Below are 24,086 nucleotides of genomic sequence, written 5' to 3'. Positions count from 1 at the left end.
CGCGCCATTCCTACTGACATCATTGTAATGACCTATGTTAATTTCAGTTGGGAAAACTACTAAGTCAGTCTTTCTTAGGATGTAAAATAGCAGGTGGAGAGTGAGTGTCTACCATTATAATGAAAACTCCCCAACCTGATTGTGACTGATGGTAGACAAGTGGGGCTACCATTACAATGAAAATTCCCTAACCCAGTCTTCATATGAGAAAGTACGTTTGGTGACCTCCACGTCGCGTTTCTACGGCAATGTTAAGTGCTATGCAATTTAATACAATCTTGCTCACAACGTGTACACTACCTAACCTAGAATTCTGTATACAATATAGAATTCCGTAGCAAAGCACGAGTACATCAGCTAGTCATCATATATAAGCAGCATTTGCAGCACCCTTGGGTTCATGGATAAATTGAAGAAATACGCTGCATGTCAACACCCGACTCGTAAAGCATGGTATGTCTGACAAAGAGGTACCGGTAATAAACCAAATGCAGCCAATGGCAGGCGTTAAGTAGACAAATGAGATGGATGAGGGAAGAAATAAATATTTTAAAAATATTTTTTTCAATACCCAAAATTCATTATGATGTTCAACTTCAAAACTAGAAACTGAACTGACATATTTAAATTCACCGGGACGTAGTTCAGAGCGCGCAGCTGTGAGCTTGTATCCGAGAGATAGTGGGTTCGAACCCCACTGTCGGCAGCCCTGAAGATGGTTTTCCGTGGTTTCTCATTTTCACACCAGGAAAATGCTGGATCTGTACCTTAATTAAGGCCACGGCTAGCCGCTTCCTTTCCACTCCTAGACCTTTCCTATCCTGTCAGTCATCGCCATAAGACAAGAGCTTGATATAGCATCAAATAAAAGCATATTTGAGAGGGTTGTAAATAGTCTCTTAAAGGGATTATACAGTCATCTTGACCCACGACGACTTGTCTATGAACATGGACATTCTCATGGTTTTCGATTTGGACAGTTGTTATTATTAGGCTGTGTACCTGATCTTGTTATATTTTGTTATGTTTGTAATATTTTATTATGAAAGTTTACATTTGTTAATTAGTCTGTTGACAGTGCAAGTGAAATTTGCTCAGTGTGGCTGTATCTTGTGCTTCGTGAATAAATAAATAAATAAATAAATAAATAAATAAACAAGAGACATATGTGTGTTGATGCGATGTAAAACAAATTCTTTAAAAAAAAATCTAGGCCCTATTTAAATTCATAAGTAGGCTACCACATCAAGTGAACTAAAATATCCATCTTCTGTGGGATGTATCATGCTTTCATAAAGTATTTTTACTGTAGGATATTTTATACTGCCATTGACGTTCCCAACAGAAAAACATTTCTAGTAGGCTACATATTAATTTTGAAAGTTAGGCTCTTCTGTAGAATTTAATATATGCTATATACTATCATGCAATTTTACTTATTCTGTCCTATCATAGTCATCTGAACTGAAAGGCAGTTAAATTATACGCGCCAGTCCTCTGTCCTTAAACACTTTCGGTATTCCGTGGAAGGAACTAGCAAGTCAGTTGGGAGCTCCCAGCCGGAGGGCATGGTTACAGCCTCTTCCCTCTATTGTTCTCATCATCTGGTTTCCCCGTGTGCCTTCTGGAACAGGAAACCAGAATGTTCCCATTCCGGGTGAGCCCCAAAGATTTTAGTACTCCATCAGCCGGAGATAAAAAGGAGGCTACCCACGAACAGCTGGTGGTTGCAGTTGGATGACAGTAGTGCTAGCTGTCCTCAGTGTCGGTGTGGTAGGTGCCCCAGCAGAGTCAGTGTATCGTCGTGCCGGACTGTCGTTAGAGTACTGAATGGAGTACTGCCTGTGTGCCGACATGGAGTTAGAGTATGGAACAATTGGTGTTAGCAGAGTTAGAACAGTGTCAACTGTCACTGTTGTGAGTAGTAGTGTACTGCTGGTTAGCACTGTTCAGCTGTTGCTGTTATGTGATGCCTGTGGCTGTATTGAATGTGTGAATCATTGGATTCATCTGGAGTCAAACCATGTGGACAGCAGTTGCGTGTTGTGATATTCAACAGCCCTATGTTAGAATCCGTCAGCGTGCAGTTTGTGTGGAAAAGCGAATGAGCGTGCACAGACAAGTGAAAGTAAGGCCTGTCAATCAGGGTTATTACTGTCCAGATAATATAAGCCTATTATGAGGAGGAGGAAAGAGACTTTGTAAATAGACAACAATTAGTGGAATGTGGTCATTCATGGTTAAATATAATTTTGTGTGTGTGTGTATTAATGGGGTCATCCTGAATTAAATCATATCCATAAAACAGACAGTGTTTTATTCGGAGCAATATATTAAATTTTACAATCTTTTAATAGGTTATAAGTTATGCGTCTTCAAAGATCTAAAACAGAAAACTTTGTTAATCTTCGATGGTTTGCTTCAAGAAAGATCATTAAGTAACCCATTAGAATGAACCAGCAATTGATTCCTAGTTACACAAAATGTCATTCAACAATTAATAAAGTAGTTGATACAACTTCATCAAACACATCCTAGAATTATGATTAAACTCCGGACAACTTCGTTTGTAAGACATCTAATTAATAAAGTGTGACAAAATTAGGGAAAAGGCTTTCCAGCTTTTAAACTTGTGCATGGAGCAGTAAAGCCGAAAACAAAAACAATCATGGCTCAAAGTGTGATCACTGCACTAAGTAGCCTACATAACCCCAATTCCATATGCGCGTACAACATTTTTTTGAAGAGATGGTCCAAGAATAATTACTTCCGAAATTTCATGGCTAACTATTCCCAATAATCAGTGACATGATTTGTGAAAATGAAAACAAACTTCATAAATACCACTATATTGCACTAAAACAACGGTGAACTTGATACAAGAGCAAATCGTAGAAGACAGAACAAAATTCATGAGCATAAAAAGGAGCGATATTTTCTAATATACTTACGTGCCACAGGTATCAATTTTTCGCTAAACTATACAGAAATTGGTACTGAGATTTCGTAAACATCACGACAGAGAAGAATATTTTGATGACGCCATTACTATTCATATGAGGATATATAAAATATAATAATATACCGTAAAAAGAGGATATGCCTGAAAAAAATAAATGAAATTATTAAACGTCGCAATTTATAAAATAAATTAGAGAATGGTTTATTTCAGGATTAATGACATTATTTTAAAGCAGTATTTGACTAACGTATTGAGATTGCAGTCCCCGCAATTAAATTGATTTATAAAAGCTATAATTCCAACTAGATCATTAATGTATCACTTAAAATTTCAAATATATCCTATAATATATTTTTATCAAGTTTTGTGTTTTAATTTTGCTCCATATCATTTTTGTAATAGCGATGGTTTACATACCTTACAGCACGGACTGCATTCTGCTTCCGCGGTAAGATATAATCTGTAATTTTGACTGCAATTTGGGGTAAGTAACGAATAATAACCAATAAATATTGTCAATGAGAATCCGGTAATATACTTTTTAAGTATTTTAAGATATATATTGTGATTATAAATTCATAAACTTTATATATATAGCCATGCGCATAGCACTTCAGGCTAAAATGGCACACGCAGCGCTCTGCTTATACCGCCAATCGTGTTCCTTTCAGAGAATCGGCATCCATAGAGCGTCGCAGATCGGTTATTGTGCTACAGTACTTCGTCAATTTGCAGCGAAAATGGGCCACCCTAGGGTATTTTTCGACATGACTGCGGACAATGTCCCTGTAGGAAGAATTGTAATGGAGGTAAGTGTCCCATAATGTTGTACTTCGTTAGTATTAGCCAAAAATAGCTGTGGGTCGAACGCTCCATTGTGGGAAAACTTAAACTTTGATGACCGGCATTTGTAACTTGAGAGTCACGTGGGTTAATTACATTTTTTCGTAGAATTTCTATGTTAATTTCCTCTAGGTAGATTTTTTTTAAAATATGTGGAAGTCAATTACGTTAGCATGTTGAGTGTAAGAAGTGGAAAAATCTCGGAAAGCTTCCTGCAACTTGGCGTGCTCAAAATGGAGAGGCATGTGTATTGTTAACTTCCGCGTTCGTTAAAATTTATTAAGAATGTGCCTCGAGTTCTTTCGATATCATCTTTTCAAATATTTTACTTTTTTATGGTTGGTATTTTCTGGAATTTTCTGACAAATAGCGTATATAATGTACTGATGGCTTCTTTCCTACAAGTAGTAGAAGTTGAACAGGTCCTCCATGCTTGATACTCGTGAGATCGTTACGTTAATTGAAATGACGTTAATAACATTTTCTGTTCTTGATGAGGCGTTCTTTTCTTTTCAGTTGAGAAGCGATGTTGTCCCTAAAACGGCTGAAAATTTCCGTGCCCTCTGCACGGGAGAAAAGGGCTATGGTTACAAGGGTAGCACCTTCCATCGTGTTATTCCCAACTTCATGTGCCAAGGTGGTGATTTCACTAATCATAATGGCACTGGAGGGAAGTCAATTTATGGAAATAAGTTTGAGGACGAGAATTTCCAGCTGAAGCACACTGGTCCAGGTTTGTGTAAATTGAAATTTTTGTATTTTAATTAGTAGCCTATGGCGGAATTTCTTGGTTCAGTGGCTTCATTTTTTTTTTTTTTTTTTTTAGGTATTCTTTCAATGGCTAATGCTGGTCCTCACACTAATGGTAGTCAGTTTTTCATCACCACTGCCAAAACAAGCTGGCTGGACAACAGGCATGTGGTTTTTGGCCAGGTGGTAGAAGGGATGGATGTTGTCAAGAAGGTAAGTTTCTACAGAGTATTTAATCTTCATGGGATCTTGAACATAAATATTTTGCTTAGATTTTGACCTAGAAACTTGCTTGGACTGTAATTCCCTGACATTTTAGCAACCTTCATTGTACCATATCTTCATCAGTAGAAAGGTAGAAATCTTCCTGTTGCAAATTTACTCACTAAGCCTACAGTAGTTCTTGTCAACTGGTATAGACTTGCATTAGTCATTTCAAACCCTTCTGTGCCTAGCTATAACAGTTAACGTGTTTTAAGTCTTGAATCTATGCTTTGTGTACAGACAACTAGATCAGCGTTATCAAAGTAGAGACCGATACTTGAAGTGGTGTGGGCGAGATACTTCTGTTATGCTTGCCACCGACCCACTTAGGCACTGTAAATCCCAGATTTGAGACAGTTTTATGTTTTGTAGGCTGGCTTCAGTCAGCTGTCATGGAGACTTTTTCTGTTGCTGCCAAGAGTTCACATGTGCCCACAAGGCTGCCACCTTTGTTTAAAATGAGGAAACTGTCCAGTTTGAAATTCATTCTCATATACCTATAACCTTACTTTTTGTTGCATTTTAGCAGGGCTCCAGCCCCAGCCCAATGGTCTTGGTACTAGCTAGACCTGACCATTTCTGACCAATAGTCTTGTCAGTGGTAAAAATTGAAATCGAAAAATTAAAAGCAAGATTCCTGAAGAAGGCCTTGTGCATTTCAAAGGATACACCCTCACGTCTGGCATATGTTCTCGCCAGAGAATCCTTCTACATTGAGGATTTAAGATACGACCTATGCCTGCCATCAACAGAAGCATACCAGAGTCTACTCCGTGAACTGCAAGGAAAAAGAGAATTATTTCCTGAATTTTACTCTACAGATGCTATGATCAACAGAGAATGGATAAAAGCCAATTACGCACTGAGACACTTCATGACGCGTTTTGCTGTTCATGCTTTTCACCACGGTATCTGCGCGAGAGACATCTACCACCAACCGGATGAACTATGCATGTGCAAACTTTGTGATAACTCATATGACAGATATCACGTAATGACATGTAAGCGCAGAGAAATATCTCTGACAAAATTCTGTGAAAATGCTTAAGAGTATGTCCTCTAATTATGCACATTGTGCGAAATTAAATAAGTGGAAATTAATGAAATCTCGCTTGGAATGCATCTCAGAGGTGAGATGTGTTCATAGCAATGTCCAGGAACAGACTATCCTGCCCTGAGAAGTACATTTACTTTTATAGCCTAATTAAAGAGTATTGCACACCATTTTCATTGCTGAAATACCTACTTGCATTCCTATTGACCAACGTAAAGTGGCATGCGATCTCATTCCTTCCAATTATGATAATCATATTAGGTTACCAACCTCAGCACAATAAAAGTGCAAAGAAATGTAACATGTTAAGGACTGGGGGGGGGGGGTTGCCCTCTCAGACCCCCTTTGCTTGTCCCTTTATCATAGGTCTTGTCCAGGTCCTATCCTAACCAGTTCCGGTAATACTGCCAACTGAATGCAAATGAGATCTGAATTGAATCGATATGAGTTTTCTAAACCTTTATTATCTTAGGCCAACAACTGTGTCACACCCACATTATATAACATTTCTCGATGCGAAACTTGTACCTAGCATGAATTCTATAGTTTGGCTTTGCTGTGTAAATAACAGTACTGGCACAAAGTGTATGCTAGATGTCTCACAGCAATCCATAGTTGGCGTTTCAAAGGTTGCCAATACAAATCTCGAAGATAACCAAGGTCAACCAATTCGGCACTAGGGTGTCCATCTATCACTAAAAGTGTGCAAGTAATACTTGGTTTGTGCTAGTCTGCCTCTTTCTGAAGGTTATCACGACAGTTTTAACTATATTCATTCTTAGCCCATTGTCTTTAGACCATTTAGTAATTTGTCAAAAAGCTGTGTCTAACTGCTCAGTCGATTCCAAAGTTGGACCTACGTCGTCCACGTAACATACAGATTGACATAGTTCATGCCAACTACTTGTACTACATCCAGCAGAGCTGTGTTAAACAACTGGGACTTAGTGGGTCACCCTGCAGTACACCGTTGGTTTGATCTAAAGTAGTTGATCAGTTGCCGTTGATCTTGACCGCATTGTTCTTAAGAATACTCGGCATAGCTCAAGAGGCTACGCCGCACTGTTAGTAACACAAGCCACCCTTAGGTGGCGCACACGAGTTGACAGTCATTTATGTGATACTTAGCTTATCCACTAGTGCTGAGAGGAACAACAGCTTATCCGCTAGTGCTGAGAGGAACAACTATGTTGCAGACTGTTGCTTGTTGAAGTTGTTTGCTTCCCTTTGTTGTTTGTGTCTTGTTGGTTTACAATGGCTGTGTGTGGAGGTTGTGATATTCAGATGAAAAGGTTTCCAAGCAGTTTTAAGGAGAACCAGGCTAATTTAATTCTGATGCTTCAACATCATTTAATTACTGCGACCAGGCATTGCGGCAAGTGCAGTCGCAGTTTAACCCGGGAATGCCGGAGTTTTCAAATTTCGATTTTTAAATTTTTGTTTAATATTTCCGGCATTCACATCCTATAGAACACTTAAGTCATTTTTCTAAAAACTGGATGATTGGTTTCTAAATGAGGGCCTGGTACTGTATGGTACCGCACGGTGCTTGACATACCTTATGAGTGAAACATAGAAATTGTAATCTCCTTCGAATACCATAAAATTTAATGCTTAATATTGTTACAGAATATTGCTTACAAATTACTTAGTAGTAAATTAAAGAAAAAGCGGTGTTTATAGGTCCCGAAATTCCGAAAAATAACATTAGCTCAGGCGTGATATATCTTTAGAAAATTGGAATTATACTACTATAGATTCAGTTTTTATTAACCTATTCCCACTTTTCACTAGTTTAGGCTGGGAAAAAGTAGTTTACAGACGCCCACACTACACTGGACGCGTTCTGTGCGACCGCGTGATTCGCATCCAGCGCAGGCGCTGGTTTGTTGGAACGATAGTGATGTAGGTCACCGAATCTCAAAGGGTGACGTGCACCATCTTGGAGTAAATTACTACGGAAGTAGCGTTTACTAAAGAAGTCCATACTACAGAAGTAAATTACTACGGGAGTTATTTACTCCGGAAGTAACGTCGGAGAGTTTAGGTACAATTTACTCTTTTTAGTTACTACTACAGAAGTAGCGTTCGTTACTCGCGGAGTAGTGCTGTGTTCGTGTATCTTCTTTAAAGAAATCTAAAACGGTAAGGTTTTGTGCGATAGGAAACGGGGAAAAAACGTAAGCGAAAAAGATAAATGCTTGTTAATTGAGATAATGACGATCTATGCAAAAGATATAAGGTGTAAGAAAATAAATTCATGGAAAGTCGTGGCGAAAGAATTCAATGCTTCAAGTGACGGAAAACGCAGTGAAAAGCAAGTTAAGATTCTGTGGAAGGACTTGAAAGCGAAGACGGAAGCAAAGCAGAAAGTCATGGACACGCGGAAAAAATTAAAACTGATGGCGGTTTCTTCATACAGATCGCCTACATCCACAGCAAAATTTTCCCATTTTCACACCAGGAAAATGCTGGGTCTGTACCTTAAGGCCCAATCCCTAGGGCTTTCCTGCCCTATCGTTGCCATAAGACCTATCTGTGCCGGTGCGACGTTAATGAAATTGAAAAAAGACCTCGCCTGTTTTCTGAAAAGTTCACCGTTGTCACCCAGAGGGCAATAAATGGGAATATGCGCGCAGTCACAGTCAATTGCACCAACGATGTGTGGAAACCTGCCAACGTGAAGAATATCCTTTTATTTTCCGAACGATCATCATCATTTGCAGGCGTACCTCCCTCTTAGCCTCAACTAGTGCTTTAACCACGCGATGAAAGATACGGCCAGCAGTTGCGCGGTAAACGTTAATTAGATCACCGGCAACTGTACTGAAATGTTCCGGTACGAAACACTTGTAGGGCACACAGCAACTGTAATTTGAGAGATACAACAAAAGACAAGAATTCAGGTGTAAGTGATCTCCAAGTAGATTTAGAAAGAAAGGAAAGGATTCCTTTCTAAGACCAAAACCGTTCCTGAAACTCGCCGTGTTCACGTTACACGGCTCTCGCCTTTCGCGCACTGTAGGCATACGCACTATTACATTTTGCATCGTTTACTGCGTCGAGATCATCAATATAATCTAAGTAATCCATAAACACGTTTGAAACGTCTTTCCTCTCATATAGGCACGATATTATCTTTAGTCAACAAGTCTAAACTTAGCTTACTCCATACACGATGAGATTAGATTCTAACCTATATTCATACGTTATTTACTTCTTTAGTAATATACTACAAGATGGTGCTCTTCAACATTTTACTCTTGTAGTAATTTAGTCATGGAGTATCTGAAAGGACTAAAATACTTCGGAAGTAATTTACTCTCGTATGGAAGTCGCCGAATGATGACTTTACTACAGAAGTAGAATTTACTCTTGGTTGGTGCATGCCACCCAAAGTGTAAGATACTCTAAAAAGAAAAGAAGCGTGAACAACTGTATTTCTCTTCAAAATACCAGCCATATATATAGTGTTACATATCTTGCACCTTCCTAGTTCTGATGGTGGCATTTGCACATTGCCACTGAGAAGTAAAGTGATGACGAATACTTTCATTTCTTCGGGGGTTACTTTACGATCTTCTTCATATTTAAAAAGTGCATACTTGCTGGCTTCAGAGCACAAGAAATTCACAATTTCATCGTTAAACTCAAAATGCTTCGGTCAGCATATTTTGAAAAGTGAAACATTAAGCACTAGGGAAATGGATTGTTGTGGGAACTAGGTTATCCGCCATCCAGACAGCTGGTGTACAAGGTGACGATTTTTCTCTTTTCGCGGGCTATTAATCATTATCGGACATGGATTCTCTACTCCTGTGCGGAATTTACTGGCTCAGCACTACTTCAGCTGGTGCTCAGTTCACCTCCAGTAAGGTAATCTGCGATACCCCCTTAATTTTCCTCAGCCGGATTTCATCAGTTAATAAATTACATTCCGTGGTTCAATGTAAATGGCTTCAGCATCAGTATCCTCTTCTTCAATAACATGTAGCACCTCCAAGCTTCGAGCCACCCGAATGAAGTTCACGCATCATTGGGCGCGATACATCGCGCTCGCCACGTGTGTTACATGGATATTTTGCAGTAAAATCCAAAATTATACAATTTAATGACACATATAAATCATTATTTGCAACTACAGTATGAATTGTTTCTTTAAAATCGCCCTTAGAACCATGGAGGAGAAAAGGAACAGAGAGGTACGGTACCAACAGATTAATTTGTGTCATAACAGCTAACACAGAAATGCTGACCAATTGCTTGTTATTTCAAATCATGGACTGATATTTCAAGATATTAAACCACGCGATACAAAATTGTATTGTCAAAATTTATAAATAAAATAAAGCAACTTACCGTAGACGGGCAGTCATTTTTATTCCTCTCAACACGGTCTCAAATTCCATGCAGTTGTTACCGCATTCAAAAGCACAAAATAAAACCCTATGTTGATTTGACATTGTAGGGAGTATCACCTTGACATTCTAAAGCGGAGTTGCCATATTTACGTCACGAGAAATTATCGGTATGAGAAAATCTGTAGTAAGGCCCACTGGTACCATACGGTACCGCACGGCCTTGCCGGTTTAAAATTGTGTACCACACAGGCAAAATAGTTGTTTTTAGGTGCCGTCGTCACATTCAAGGCAGGAACGAGTGCGGGGGGGTATGAGAGTGGGATGAACACCACGTTCTTTGGTGACTCAAGCTTACCATATTTTGACATCTCGCTATTTTCTGTCCTTTGATGCAATCTGCCCAAGCCTATCACTCCTTTCATCAAGCAAGAATTAGATTCTGTTTCCAGGACTAGTTAATTGGTGTAGTTTTTGTTGAAAGGTGTGCATTCATTGAGTACACACCAGTAAGCAGAAAATCGATGGTCTCTGCTTTTTGTCAAATTCAACTAAAGTAAGTTTGGGTAATTCAAATTCCACAGAGGACGACATACTGAGGAACAGTGGGTGTTCGTAAAAACTTTTTTGTTGTGCCTGTTGAAAGACGTGACAAGCATACATTGTTTGCTGTTATCAAAAATTGGGGTTTGCCGGGAAGTGTCATAAGCGAATGCTGGAAGGCATACGATTGCGTGGAGGACGAAGATTACGTACATTCACGTGTTAACCACTCAGTTCAGTTTAGACAGCCGGCGAAGCGGGCATATGACCAGAGGCAATAGGAGGGTCGTGCCTAATAGGCCACTGTGAACCTTATGTTTCAATGATAATAAATTTTGAAGTATTTCTTGCACTTTATATATTATTTCAGTAAAGCATGGGGGGTCTGGGGGCTTAAGCCCCAAGGAAAAGTGAGGGTACCTGTGCTGTGACCCTTTTAAACTTTGCTGGCCTCTTCATAATTTTTTTTCTTTTGCAATGGTTTGTAACAATCTCGCCCTTATCCTAGGTGTCAATGAAGTAATCTTCCATACTTCAGTCACCATTATAGTACCGCAAAAGCAGTGGACTGTGGAATCTAAAACAGTATTTTTTATTATAAAAGTAAATGTACTTCTAGGGACATGCTGGTTGGACCTGGCAAGCGTATTGAGCACATCTCTCTTCAACAATCATTTTTAGGTAAGAATAGCAGCATGGAAAGTAACATTTTATGTAATAATCCTTACAGAGTAGCCTGTGGAGTTCTACTGAATATTTATAACCACTGCTATGTAATGTTTAGGTCCAGTTAGGGATTCTAGTTTGTGTATTATACGCTTTCTGCTCATCATATCGAAAGCTATGCAGTAGTCAATAAACAGGGCGTGTAATTTGTAGGGGCCGTATATTTTGGTGAGAGCGATGTGCACAAATTTTTTCATATCTCCTTGCTAATATATGCTAAAAGTACGGTATTTTAGCAAAATGAACTTGCGAAATCTGATTTATTGCTCAAGTAAACTCAAATTATACCCCACTTGGCACGATAAATGCAAAATTGTATCGGAAAAGCTCTCCAATAAACGTTTAAATGCTTTTGACAATTTTACTATTGTATTTTTCTTCTCAGTTGCTTGATAGCGTTGTATATTCTCTACACAAACGCACAAAAAAAGATGGGCGCTGTGTATCGGAAGTATGTGTATTCAGTTCCGCGATCTCTAACCCAATCGATAAAAATCAATTTGATGTAGATTGGTATTAAAAATCAATCTGTTATCGATCACATCAAATAGCGGCGTGGCCGTAACAAGGCAAGTCATTTTGGCAGTGAGTACGTTTTGATGCTGCAAGAAAGTTTCTAATGTGTAAATAGGCTTACTGTAGAATAATGTTTGTATTACATGGAAACGAAAAGACACGTGCGATAAACACTGCAGAGAATTGGAAAGAATTGGAAACGCGTAAAATGAATAAAGGAAATGAACATAATTCTATGCAGCAAATAACAACATGCGGTACTCTACCCATCGCGAAGAAGTTGAAAAGTGATAGAGAGCAATTTGCGACACAACAAACTCATTCATTCAAGCCAACATTCCTGTAGAGAAATTAGATAATCCTGGCATTAAAAAGTGGATGAATTAAAAGGACAGATAAATAATACTGTCTTTATTGTAAAATATGACGGCATTAGTAGGCCTAGTCTGTTGTAAATAAATCGCCTGGTTGAGTAGTACTAATGTTGTTTAAGTCCCACTAACGACTTTTATCCCACACGAGTTCTTTTACGTGCCAGTAAAACTACTGATACAGGGCTGACATACTTGAGCCCCTTCAAATACCACCGGGCTGAGCCAGGATCGAACCTGTCCACTTGGACTCTGAAAGCTGGCGCTTTAACCGTCTGACCTCATCCCCGGCCAGGGAGCACCAGCAGTATGGTTTTAGCCGTCTAATGTGGTCAGAGAGAGGGAATTCATATTGCAGGGCAGATCACCTAACTTCATTTTGAGATCGGTGGTAAATAGTTCTATTTTAATAACCTTTCTTATATTTGGTTATAAGATTTATTAACAAGGACACATAATAGAGTTCACTTTAAAAACACTTATCACAAAATTAGTTAATTTACCGCATATTATAAGCAAGATTTCACAAGAAACATTGATCAGTATGGCAGTTTTATTTCACAAAATACCTACCGAAATAGCATTGAAACAAATGGTGTTAAGAGGTCATGAAAAACATTTCCCATTGGCTTTTCTCACGAGTGCTGTTACAAAATATGTGGAAGGCACTTCTCCAGTAAATAGGTACTTGCTTATTAAGCAACAGAACAAAAATTACGTGGTTCCGTTATACTACAATAACAACTGGCAACACTAAGCGCCTGTTCTAAGACAGCCAAATAAGTGTGGTTTAAATTTGTGGCTGTTTGCGCGATCATCTGGAGGTTCAGTTGGAAACGTGTACTGCGACTTGTTTATGTGCAACCTGGGAGGTTGGGGAGGCAGTTACGCTCTTATCTGGGACTTTGCTCCTATCGGGGATGCTACTGTAAGAAGATAAACATAAAACTGAATCTACATCTGCATTGTGCTATACGAAAAATAAGTTGTTATAATGTAATTATGTATATATTTAGAAAATGTAATGTTTCCTGTATAGCTGTCACAGAGGATTTCCCAAGCTAGCAAGTTTGAACAACAGCTGTAATAATAATAATAATAATTTGGAGCATGGATCATGTGAGACTAGAGTTGGGTCGTTCAGTAGCAGGAGTTGAATCATGGCTGAGAAATGATGTAATGGATGCAGAAATTTTCTCACGGAACTGGAGGGTGTATCGTAGAGGGGAGTATTCATTCTGTTGAAAGAAGAATTTTTTGTAAGCCACAAAAAAGTTTAAGATGACAAACGTGAAATTCTAGGGGTAAGGCTCATCTCTAAAGATAATAGACTACTTGATGTCTTTGGGAGTGTACAGACCAGGAAAGGGTAGCCCAGATGCTGACTCAGAATTATTTGATAAGATAATCAGCTATGTGGGGAAACTTTAAGGAAAGGAGCGTGATTGTAACGGGTGATCTCGATTTACCAAATGTCAGTTGGGAAGGTAATACAAACGACTGAAAGCATGACCAACAAATGGCAAATAAGTTAATATGGGAAGGGCACCTGATTCAGAAAGTGATGGAACAAACTAGGAGGAAGAATATTCTAGATGTGGTGCTGGTAAAACCAGATAGAGAAACCGAAGTAATAGATGGTATTCGTGATCATGAAGCTGTTTTTGTGGTTATTAAAAATAAATGTGAAAGAAAGGAAGAAATTAAAATTAAGACTATTAGGCAGTACCATATGGCTGATAAAACAGGCATGAGGGAGTTCCTAATAAGTAACTGTGTTCAGTGGAAAACTGTAAATAAAAATGTAAACAGACTCTGGAATGGTTTTAAAGCAATTGTTGAGGAATATGAAAATAGGTTTGTACCTTTAAAGGTGGTAAAGAATGGTAAAGATCCACTGTATTACAGCAGAGAAGTAAAGAGACCAAGGAGGTGCAGGTTGGAAAGTAATAGCTAGAAATGGCTGTGGGAGTAAGGAGAAATTGAAGGAACTTCCTAGGAAATGGAATCCAGCAAAGACGTTAGCTAAGGATAACATGATGGCAGCGTAATTGGCGGCCATACAAATTTTAGTGAAAAATGGAAGAGTATGTATAGGTACTTTAAGACAGAAATTGGTTCCACGAAGAACATTCCAGGTATCATTAATGAACCAGGGGAGTGTGTGTGTGAGGATCTTCAAAAGGCAGAAGTATTCAGTCTGCAGTATGTAAAGATTGTTGGTTACAAGGATAATGTCCAGATAGATGAGGTGACTAATACTAAAGAAGTATTTAAATTTACCTGTGACAGCAATGATATTTACAGGAAGATACAAAAGTTGAAAACTAGAAAAACAGCTGGAATTGATAAGATTTTGGGGGATTTGCTAAAGACAATGGGTTGGGATATAGTACCGTATATGAAGTACTTGTTTATTGTTTGCATGAAGGAACTTTACCAAATGAATGGAGAGTTGCTATAGTAGCCCCTGTATATAAAGGAAAGGGTGACATAAAGCTGAAAATTACAGGCCAGTCAGTTTGACATGCATTGCATGTAAGCTTTGGGAAAGCATTCTTTCTGATTATATAAGACATGTTTGCAAAATTAACTGGTTTGATAGAAGGCAGTTTAGGTTTAGGAAAGGTTATTCCACTCAAGCCAAACTTGTAGGATTCCAGCAAGATATATAGCAGATATCCTGGTTTCAGGAGGTCAATTTGAGTCACGATTGACCTAAGGCATTTGATAGGGTAGATCATGGGAGACTACTGGCAAAAATAAGTACAATTGGACGAGATGAAAGGGTGACTGAATGTGTGGCTCTGTTTCTAGAAAATAGAACTCGGAGAATTACAGTAGGTGAAGCTCTCTGTCCCTGTAATAAGAGGGGAATTCAAGGCAGTATTATTAGACCTTTGTTTTCTTACATCAATTATATGTGTAAATTGGAATCAGGCTTTTTGCAGATGTTATTTTGTGCAGAGTAATAAATAAGTTACAAGATTGTGAGAAACTGCAAAATGACTTTGATTTTCTCGTGAGATGGACAGTAGGCAATGGTACAATGATAAACGGGGGTAAAAGTAAGGTTGCGAGTTTCACAAAGGAAAAGTCCTCTTGGTTTTAATTACTGCAGTGATGAGGTGAATGTTACCTTTTGGGGATCATTGTAAATACCAAGATCTTAATATAAGGAAAGATCTTCATTGGGGTAATCACATAAATGAGATTGTAATTAAAGGGTACAGATCTCTGCACATGGTTATGAGGGTATTTAGGGGTTGTAGTAAGGATGTGAAGGAGAGCCGATTTGTCTGGTGAGACCATGGATCGCTGATGGCGGGTCTCCCCTGCAGGAGAAAGTACGCCAATTTGAACGCACGAGGTTCGCCATGTTGGTGTACCCAACCTAGAGCTCTCCTTATGGGGAAGCAATGATAATATGGTCAATTTTAAGTCGCAATTAATGGCGCATTGGAATAATTAAAAATATAGAGACATGTTCACTCAAAGCATAAGGACATTGGGATCACTGACGCGTCATTCCGAGGTCAGTAAATCTCCGGGATAGCAATAAACATGAGTGTATAGTAACGGCCGACAAATATTAACTTAGGTGCTGAATACATGCAATTAGCGATCGGTAACACAATACGAGTGAAAACCAGTTTCTGGAAACATTGCTGTAAATTGTATACATGTATGCCACGAAATTATGCATTCTTAAAATGATGTACCTATAAACGTAGCTCACTATACAGGCCTAGATTCGACATATTGTAATCGGTGCTTGATAATGAATTTCTGTTTCCTGTTTCCATGAAATAACGCGCATATTATTAAATTAAAATATCATTGAAGCAAATGTACACATTTATAAAACCAGCAAATGTTCAAAACTTGTCAATATATCACATTACCTGCAGCTTAATTTACTATTACAGACCTCTTTAATTAAATTCAGCTAGCAAAGCGATATTGATAATCATCAGAAATATGTAACACCAGTTAAGAGTCCCAGATAGCACGAATAGTATAATGGGATAGCCCCAAACACCCACCACACTTTCCCTTCTCCCACCACTCCAGTGTCTGAAACCCATAATTATTACTGATGTAAATAAGGTCTAGAATTCCTCCAGACTTCATTTTCTAAGATTGCGTCAATTATTTCATCGAAACCGTCAGTTTAATTATGAGAAATTAAAAAAAAGTAAATCTTTACTTGCAGTTAATGTTCAGTAAAATTGAAAACAGTTGGCTGTACATCACTTCTAAGGTGTACAGTTGTCCATTTCTATTGAAACAGTCTTCCTCTAAGTGATCCGAGCTGAGAACAGCTGTTTTAGAAGGCTCCCAATTCTCCCGCCTGATACTCCTAATCCATGATCTTAGAAGTTCGGGTCTCGAGAAAGGAAACCTACAAAAATTAATTGCCATTTTGCTCCCGGAATATGCGAAAAAAGATACAATAAACCTAAAACTCTAAACACTACCCTAGGAAGATTCTTATGTACAGTATAAAACTCCGAAATGATTTCTCCTTCTGCTGATCGGTTCTGTTTGTACATCCATAAGCTGAACACTGCGGTATGTTAATACCCCGTAGAATGTTTCTTCATTCATATTTCAGATAAACACACACATATTTAAATTGAATATTGTAATCCACAAGTATACTACAAGGCAACGAACCTAAATTCGTAAAATACACTACTATTTACTTTGCAATAACACAGCACAGAACACTCGTGGAACTACAATCAAGAGGCCTGGCGTCACTGAACTAAGCATAAACAAAGCAAGCGCGCTCCTCGTGGTCTATTGCACCATGCGCTCGCCATCTTACTACGCTAGTCGTCTTCTATTCGGCTTACTGCTACCCAAGCTACCAGCCATCCAAGTATAGAGATCAGTGGGTGAGACCCAAACTAAAGTATGGTTTCAGTGTATGTGACTCTCATCAGGATTACTTGATTCAGGAACTGGAAATAATCGAAAGAAAAGCAACTTGATTTGTTCTGGGTGATGTCCGGCAGAGTAGCGTTACAAGAATGTTGCAAAGTTTGGGCAGGAAGAAAAGAGGTGACCTGCTCGACTACGTGGTATGTTCTGAGCTGTAGGTGGAGAGATGGCGTAGGAGGACATCAGTAGGCAAAGTAGGAAATGTCACAATATGAAAATAAAGTTGTATATTAAGAGGACAAGTTGGGGCAAATATTCATTTATATTCAGGGGAGTGAGGGATTGGAATAACTTGCCAAGGGAGATGTTCAATAAATTTCCATTTTCTTTGAAATCACTTAAGAAAAGGCTGGTGCTGTGAGGGCTGTTTATGACATCACCTCATGAACTACCTTGTTCATTTGAACGACTCAAGGCTGGAGCTTTGTATAATTTGAAAGTTGTGACTAGTCTTGAGAATTATATGCACTTCATATATGCATGCTGCAAGTATGCTCTTAAAAACCTGGAAGAAATGTGCAGTTGAACTCTAAAACCATGAAATTTGCTGGTGTAACATTGTATTATTAGGTGCCATTTGAAACAAATTAGTAACCTAACATTGTAATGTTAGGGTAAAGATTGAAATGGTTTATAGAAATATTTTCAAAGCTGATTTTAGAAATTATATTCTTCACTAATAAAAATAAGTAATCGTCTGAATAAATTTCCAAGTTTTGGGAGTACTTCCTACTGGCTCCTGGACTTCACATTGTTCTGCTATGATCGTCTTTTCAAGATTGCTTGGGTCCATTGTAATATCTACAAACTGAAAACACACAGTACTTGAATAAAAAGCTTCTCCCCACATCAACCTTTCAATAATTCTGGCCATTGCTGATGAACCTTGCCAACAAATTTGTATAAAAGCCATTCACATTACAAAATTGTTTCCACTCTGAGGAAATGCGATGAGAGAATAACTACAGCTGAAATAAAATACATGTTGCGAACAAGCAGGAATCACAAAGTGAGAACGCAAAAGAAATACAGAAGTGCTGAATGACCTTAAAAGCAGACCTATATTGGAATACATCCATGAATACCAGAAAAATTGGCTAGAACTAAATAGGATGGACAGAAGTAGGATCCCAGAGCAGTCGTAAACTACTGCCCGTGTGGGAAGAGATCTCTGGGATGCCCCAGGAAGAGATGGCGTGAAAATGCAAATCCTATGTATGGATCGTAACAGTTCTTCTATATGACTCGTGTATGAAAAGAGAATGATGATGAAATTGTATTTCCTCTTAAACTTGTGTGTCTCTCTGGCCAAAAAAATCAAACTTTAATTATTAATATTTTGTAGTAGAATCAGAAGTGAAACTTCATGGTTGTGCTGCAATATGAAAATGTGTGTGGTATTAGGCAATCCACATACTAAATCCAGAATCAGGATTGAGTAGAGCATTTTAAATTTTTGCAGGCGAATAATGTTCATAGCATAAAATACAGCCACTTGCAATGAGTTCTGTGGTGTGTGTGTGTGTAAACAGTAAATGTTTTTTGTTTTTGTTTTTTTACATTCATTTTATAGATCCAGAAGTTCACCTGGTTTTAACAGTGCTGCTCTAGATACTTGCTTATACTTAAATGGTTCTTTCTTGTTCTGTATAAGCTGTTTACTTTTCAGTTGTTCATTTCTTTAGTATCAACTGCCTGCATTTGGTAGCCATTCTGTTATGTACATCGTTTTCTTTTTGTTTCAGATTGAGTCCTATGGTTCTCAGAGTGGCAAGACTTCTAAGAAAATTGTAGTTAATGACTGTGGCCAGCTTTAAACTCTTCTTCATTTATGCAAAGTGTATTTTTTAATCTGCTGCGTGCTGACCATTGTTCGTTCCAAATGTTATAAACCAATTTAAGACCAAGTTCTAAAAATTCCTGAAACTGCAGCATTTTGTTCGATAATTTGCACATTGTGAAAGGTCGGACGATCTTACGAGAAAAATCCATCATTCCATTAACCTTAAGTTTTATTTAGGTGATGGTATGCCAAAGAATTACAATAGTATAAATTCAGTATCCCTCACTTGGCAAATAAGCCAATAGAAGAACTGTAATATGTGTAAGTATGTAGTTTTGTGGAATCTCGATTTCTGGTGATGTTCTCTTGAATATTTCACTTTTGAATAGTTAACAAATTGGTTGAACAACAATTGTTTTCTTCGAAAGTTACAAAATTAACTTGGCATTCCTGAAATAACCTGCTTACAAGCAGCAGTCTTCTTTTGTAATGCTTTTTGTTCTTGTGTAATGTTTCTGTATTTCATATTTCAAAACTAGTTCAAGAAAAGTTACATAACTATACACGTTTTTTCTTTTAAATTACAGTACCTTAACCTTCATCCTCTCGACCTTATACCAAATTGCAAGTGAAGTTCATCCTTGTTAGCTAATGCTTTTTGCTGTGTGGTTAATACAAAATTTTAATTTATCCAGAGAAAGTATAGTACTTGCTTCTATTAATTTGGCATTGGTTGGCAGACATGGAAGAACTTGCAAGTTGTTCTGATCATCCAATTGCATATTATGTATGCTGTTCTATTGACAATATGCTGGGGGGGTTTTCCCTCTCCTTAGAACGTGGTTTGATAAATTTTGGTGCTCAAATATGTTAGCCTCCGGGACTAAATTCCAGCGCTTCAGCGTCTCCGAAAACCATGAAAGAGGTTAGTGCAACACAAAGCCAGTAACATTATTATTAAAATTTGGGTAATACCTGAATATGTGGTTAGTGTGCAGTTTGATGCCATGTAGATTGCCAGTTTTCATGTTCAAACTGTACGAAACTAATCTAAATTTGATATCTGCTATAGTTATTACTACACTGAAAGGTTCAGTATCGTTCATGCGAAATCTTATACTGGAATTAGCGAGGAATTACCATGATCACTGTTGAAATGTCGGCGGTAGTTACTTGTTTCGGAGTTTACAGATTTCCTAGCTAATAGCTCACTTCAGTTCACAGCAACTTCCGGTGACTGTACAAGCCAATTCTTGCGTAGAATGTACGGCCACACATCATGCTGCTGCGGGACAGGGGAGATTTGGCTGGGTTTGGCAACGTTTGCGTTCCTTTCACTTAATATCTTCATGTCTGCAGCGGGTTGAACTTAGGCACAGACACTTTGCCCACAAAGTAAATGGTCCTTGGCAAGTGTTCCCCGGGTTTGTGGGTTTATTACTGCTATTTTTGCACTCTGCCTATACACAGGAGTTTGCTCAAAGTAATTTCTGTGATTTTGCAACTAATTACAAAAAATCAACACAAACAATTTAACACATTAAAATAAATCTCACTAATAAGAGGAACTGAACATTTCAGAATTGAATGTACTTGAACGTATTGTTGCTAAACCCAAAGAAATTATTAAAATTTGAAAACAATTTTTAAGTGATAATGGTTTTCAGTCACAGAAATATCAGGCATTATTGAGTCTCTACTCTTTATACTTAAACCTGAATGAAAGAACATTTAATTCTGAACAATTTGATATCAGTGTTCTCCCTAGGACCATTCTAGTGGGTGAGCCATACTGTTTTCACAGGCAACCCAGCTAACATATTCTAGGTATATGCTAGGTAGTAGTATTACATATTTGAGTCATTGCTTGCTCCAATGATCCGTATTGACAAACGTAGTGTCGTGTGCGAGTGGTATCTGGATATAAGTGGAATTGCACGAGAGTACTAGATTCCTCTTGACGTCGCAAACCTGTATGGTAAGGCCTGGTGTTCATGAACGAGCAGTAGAACAGTCATTTTAATCTTAATAACACTAAAATAGTTTACTTGTCTGATATTAGTGTTAATGCCCCCTGTGAATCATTGGTAGAGATAGCGGGTTCAAACTCAGCAGAGATTCTTATTTTTGAAGGGTGATGTACGATGTCGGCCTGTAAAAGATCTCTACTAACATTGTTGTTTACCCGACCAAATTGACCAGAATTCAGCCTTAAGCGCCCAAGAGAGATTCGGTTTACTGTGCCATCTAGTAGGTCTAGAGTAGTGATGGGCAACGCTCTCGCTCGAGACTGACGTTGCATATCTCGAGACCGATCCTCCTGTAGTGCAAGCTGTGCGACGTACCAGTAACTACGGCTGTAAACTTGATAATGCATCATTAGCAGTTCTTGCGTGAAGTGACGTTCTGACATGAAAACGTGTGAGCCAATATATTTTGTCAAAAGCCGGGATAAACACTGCTTGTTCAACCATGAATCCCTTATTACCATTAACGAAAGTGAAGACAGAATGTCAGTATCTTAAACTGTTCAAGAGTTATGTCAGGTCGACTTATTAGCTGAATAACCCGTATAATTTGTTAATAACTGTTATTAGGATGTAAACCTACCTGGATGCCTCACAATCGTCGGCAGGGTAGCTTCTTGTGATTCAGACCAGGCCGGAGGTGTTCTGTGACGATTCCTCTTCATTGATATACGGTAGTAAGTGTCCGATCATCCCAGAAGTATTTCTGCCGACGTATTTTACTTCTTTTGAAAAAACAACATAGTAGGCTGTGCTATGTCAATAACAGACACCCACGACTTATGTTGCGTTTCGGACATCGTCTTCAAGTTGTCGCGTACAACTAGACACAATTTCACATTGCACCGTCATATTTCGAAGTACCTAATTATGACGCAAATACTCTGTAACATTGTAAGGAATTATTTCCTTCGTCACCAAAATATCGGTAAACACGAGCAGTGGTCATATGTTATTGAATGTGGGGTCCGATAACGATGTACACCTACCTGTCGAAAGAATTGGAGCAAACTGAAGCGTTTTAGATTACACAATCCACTCATGCGTAATGGTGGTTGCATATGCAGCAAGGCGCATCTTGCCTCGTCTAGACTTCGATTAATGCACACCTCTAATATCCAGGTACGTGTACCTACCAGTGCATACAATGCTAGAATGCGTTACCTTATTATGTTATACTGCGTCACAATAGACCTCGGTAGAAATGAACGCCCTAGTCGCTTGTTGACGCGTATTTACGAAATTGAAGACCTGTGGTTGGCTATTAGCATACTCCGCACAAACAACATTCAGCTTCGACTACCTGTAGGCCTACGACACGCTGCTCGCCGCACAATGCGGGGACAACGCTCTCGAAATTACTCGCGAGAAATAGTGCCTGTGCTAGTCTCGATGTCTCGAGACCTCGTCTGACTGCCCATCACTAGTCTAGAGTACGACTAAACGCCGAAATTGACAAGCAAGCAGCCAGATAGCGTCAAATTAAGATGTTTGTACACGGTATCTGAGGCCATATTATCGTTCATGCCCCGAGAGGAATAAATTGAATTTTTATCTTAGTCATTTTTAACATAGTATTCTCCGCCCGACTAATTCCTGCCACCCGGTTGACGAAAATTGCTGGCGAGAACCCTGGGTATGATGTGTGCTGAATTTTGCTCGTGAAGTATTACATTCAAGGATAAAGGGTAGGATTCTCCACCTGTACAATACTACATTAAAATGTGATGTAATTAAAATGTCACATTTTTGTCAATTTTTAGGTACCAGTTTTGGCATTTTTTATGCCATCAGCCTAGGGTTAAGCAAACAAGGACATTGAGTAAATTACATATTACATTGCCTGACACACCGCTCGGCAGTTCCTCTAACTTCTCGCCGGTAACGTGGTGGCTTGAGGCGAGTTTCTATCTTGAAATTGCCTAATACCTTTCTTGATCCGTTGATCTGATTCCAACATTATTAAAAGTATCTGAGCGATAAGTAGAATAGATAGTGTAGAAAGAATTAAGGAAGGCCCAGTATTTCCTAAGAGTTAAAAGGAGATGACCTGCAATTATATTAGCAGCTAAGAGAATAGCTAATGTGCCTGGGCGAATAATATTTCTAATAGTTTCAATACAAACCATGAAAGGTATAAGGACTGGGGGTGTTCCTTGAGGGATTATGTGGACAAATATGTGGGTTGTATGGTTGATTCATCCATATAATATGAAAGATAATCATAAGGGCAAGGATAATGCGAATGTCAATACTAGATTTCAACCAGTGCCTGCACCGCTTTCCACTAAGCTACTTCTAATAGGGTAAGTGAAGGGGGGAGCAATGAAAAACTTATGTTTATTCGAGGGAAGGCTATGTCAGGGGCTCCAAGTATTAGAGGGACTAATCAATTTCCAAATCCTCCAATTATGATGGGCATTACCATAAAGAAAATTATTACAAATGCGTGAGCAGTGACAAATTACGTTATAAATTTGGTCATCACCAATTAAATAACCTGGTTGCCCTAATTCTGCACGGAGGGGGATTCGCGGTTGATAATGCTACCCTCACTCGATTCTTCACCTTCCATTTTGTTTTACCATTCATTGTTGCTATAATAGTTATAATCCACCTCTTATTTCTTCACCGGACAGGATCAAATAACCCTCTAGGTTTAAATAGAAACTCGGATAAAATTCCATTTCATCCTTATTTCACCTTTAAGGACATTTTTGCTTAAAGATATTTGTCTTTATTTATAGCTTTGAAGGCTATTAGTTTTATTAACTTAAAGCATAAAATAGACGACGGAACAGAAGGGTAATCCCAATGTTGAAATTCCAGTAAAGGTTAATAGGAGGGGTAAAAAAGTACGATTGTAGGCTCTAGTGATGGGCAACGTTCTCATTCGAGACTGACGTCACAGATCTCGAGACCGATTCTCCTATGGTCCG

The 24,086-nt window shown here is 38.5% G+C and overlaps 2 protein-coding genes across 4 annotated transcripts in view; one reads left to right on the top strand and one right to left on the bottom strand.

The window, feature by feature from the left end:
* Positions 1-3,044, bottom strand: part of LOC136878809 (cell division cycle and apoptosis regulator protein 1) — a 351,110-nt gene extending 348,066 nt beyond the window's left edge. For all 3 annotated transcript variants that reach the window (XM_067152300.2, XM_067152302.2, XM_067152301.2), the window contains exon 1: positions 2,952-3,044. The gene's annotated coding sequence lies outside the window, so the exon portion shown is untranslated. The remainder of the gene's footprint in view (positions 1-2,951) is intronic.
* A 570-nt stretch (positions 3,045-3,614) lies between these two features.
* LOC136878806 (peptidyl-prolyl cis-trans isomerase) lies at positions 3,615-19,681 on the top strand. The gene is made up of 4 exons (XM_067152299.2): positions 3,615-3,771; positions 4,322-4,538; positions 4,632-4,768; positions 19,083-19,681. The coding sequence occupies exons 1-4, from the start codon at positions 3,703-3,705 to the stop codon at positions 19,152-19,154; spliced, it is 495 nt and encodes a 164-aa protein (XP_067008400.1). The 5' UTR covers positions 3,615-3,702; the 3' UTR covers positions 19,155-19,681.
* Positions 19,682-24,086: the final 4,405 nt, after the last annotated feature.

The sequence above is a fragment of the Anabrus simplex genome, chromosome 8 (assembly GCF_040414725.1).
Source record: "Anabrus simplex isolate iqAnaSimp1 chromosome 8, ASM4041472v1, whole genome shotgun sequence".
Taxonomy (NCBI): Eukaryota; Metazoa; Arthropoda; class Insecta; order Orthoptera; family Tettigoniidae; genus Anabrus; species Anabrus simplex.
The sequence above is the reverse complement of the archived record's forward strand: the minus strand, read 5'-3'. Positions and strand labels throughout refer to the sequence as shown.